The following is a 1,322-nucleotide window of genomic DNA, read 5'->3' on the forward strand; positions in this document are numbered from 1 at the left end:
CTCGTGTTAATGGATCTGTGGACGTTTGTCATGGAGGGGAATAGAAATTTCTTCGAGAACACATACCTGCCATTCCAACTAAGTGCGTTCTAGGAACAAAGCATGTGCTGGGGATGTACACTGCCTATTGAACGTCTTCATCCCAAACAGATTATGGCTTCTTTTCAGTGCAGGTCATACAATTACCTTGCTGTAAATAGAACTACAGCTTGGTGCCCATCTTGCTGAAGAACTTTCATGCAGATCCAGGAATGTTCAACTTAAGAACACTACTTCATGCTCACACTTGTCAAAGTTGTTGTTTTAATAGGTCAGGAACCAGGGTGGACTATTAGATCAATAACCCCTTTAAAAAGACAGGGAGTATCACGAAAACAATCAGCAACACGACCTTCCTATATGATCTGAGCTTGAGCACTGCACCAGGCAATGCACTGTATTAGCACATGTGGCGCTCCCTGCACCAGTAGCTTCCTGCTTTGGGGCCACAATTACACACTCTCTGCTTTGGAACTTCCCTTTGAAGTGGGGAAAAGAGACATCCCGCAACGCAAGAGAGATGGCTACGGGAAGGAGACAGGGAAAAGTGACAAAGTTTGTATGCAACTTGCTTAAGTTAGACTGTAAAGGGTGAAGATCTGTGTACTTCAAAGGGGTGCAAAATCCGGCTCTAAAGAAAGAAAAGTTCTCAAAAAGAGGGGAAAAAGGCCATTTTGTCAAGGCAAGCGCCCCACAAAATGGCACGACCGCTCCCCCTCTCCACATCCCGACCCTTTGTGGCTGCCGGCGGGGCAGCGCCGCACTCTACTCGGCGGGGCGGTGGCGGCCCCCGTCCGTCCCCCGGCGACTGCGAGGGCCAATGAACTCCGGGGCGGCGGCGGCTACTCCTCCCCGCGCCGCCTGCCCTATATAGCGCCCGGACGGCAGCGCTGCCCCGACCGTCGGGCTGCCTGCGAGCGGTCCCGTTCCCCGACGCCGATCCTTGCGCCGTTCTCCGAGCCGTGCCGAGGATGCCGGGCCGCGGCGGGTTGCGGCTGGCGCTGCTCGCCCTCTGCCTGGGGGCTGCAGCTGCGGGAGGGGGCGACGGGCAGCGGCGCGGAGGAAAGAACCGGCGGCAGGCGCAGACTGCCTCGGTGCCGCAGGCCACCCCTGCGCAGAGCAAGCGTGAGTACCGGCACGGGCTGCGGGGCTGCAGCTGGGGCTGGCCGCCTCCGTGTCCCCGTCTGCGTCGCTGCCCCGCGGGCGGGTGGGGGCCCGCGGTGCTGCTTGGGCTGGTCGTGCCCTGCCCGCGCCCTCGGTAAGACGAAACTTTGCTTTCTTTC

The 1,322-nt window shown here is 58.0% G+C and overlaps 1 protein-coding gene across 4 annotated transcripts in view; it reads left to right on the forward strand.

Annotated features, from left to right (window-relative positions):
• Window positions 921–1,322, forward strand: part of FN1 (fibronectin 1) — a 49,854-nt gene continuing 49,452 nt past the window's right edge. For all 4 annotated transcript variants that reach the window (XM_021399202.1, XM_021399204.1, XM_021399205.1 and 1 more), the window contains exon 1: window positions 921–1,164. In XM_021399202.1, coding sequence (XP_021254877.1) covers window positions 1,011–1,164 — 154 coding nt within the window. In that variant the 5' untranslated portion in view covers window positions 921–1,010. The remainder of the gene's footprint in view (window positions 1,165–1,322) is intronic.

This window comes from Numida meleagris, chromosome 5, assembly GCF_002078875.1.
Source record: "Numida meleagris isolate 19003 breed g44 Domestic line chromosome 5, NumMel1.0, whole genome shotgun sequence".
In the NCBI taxonomy this organism is placed as follows: domain Eukaryota; kingdom Metazoa; phylum Chordata; class Aves; order Galliformes; family Numididae; genus Numida; species Numida meleagris.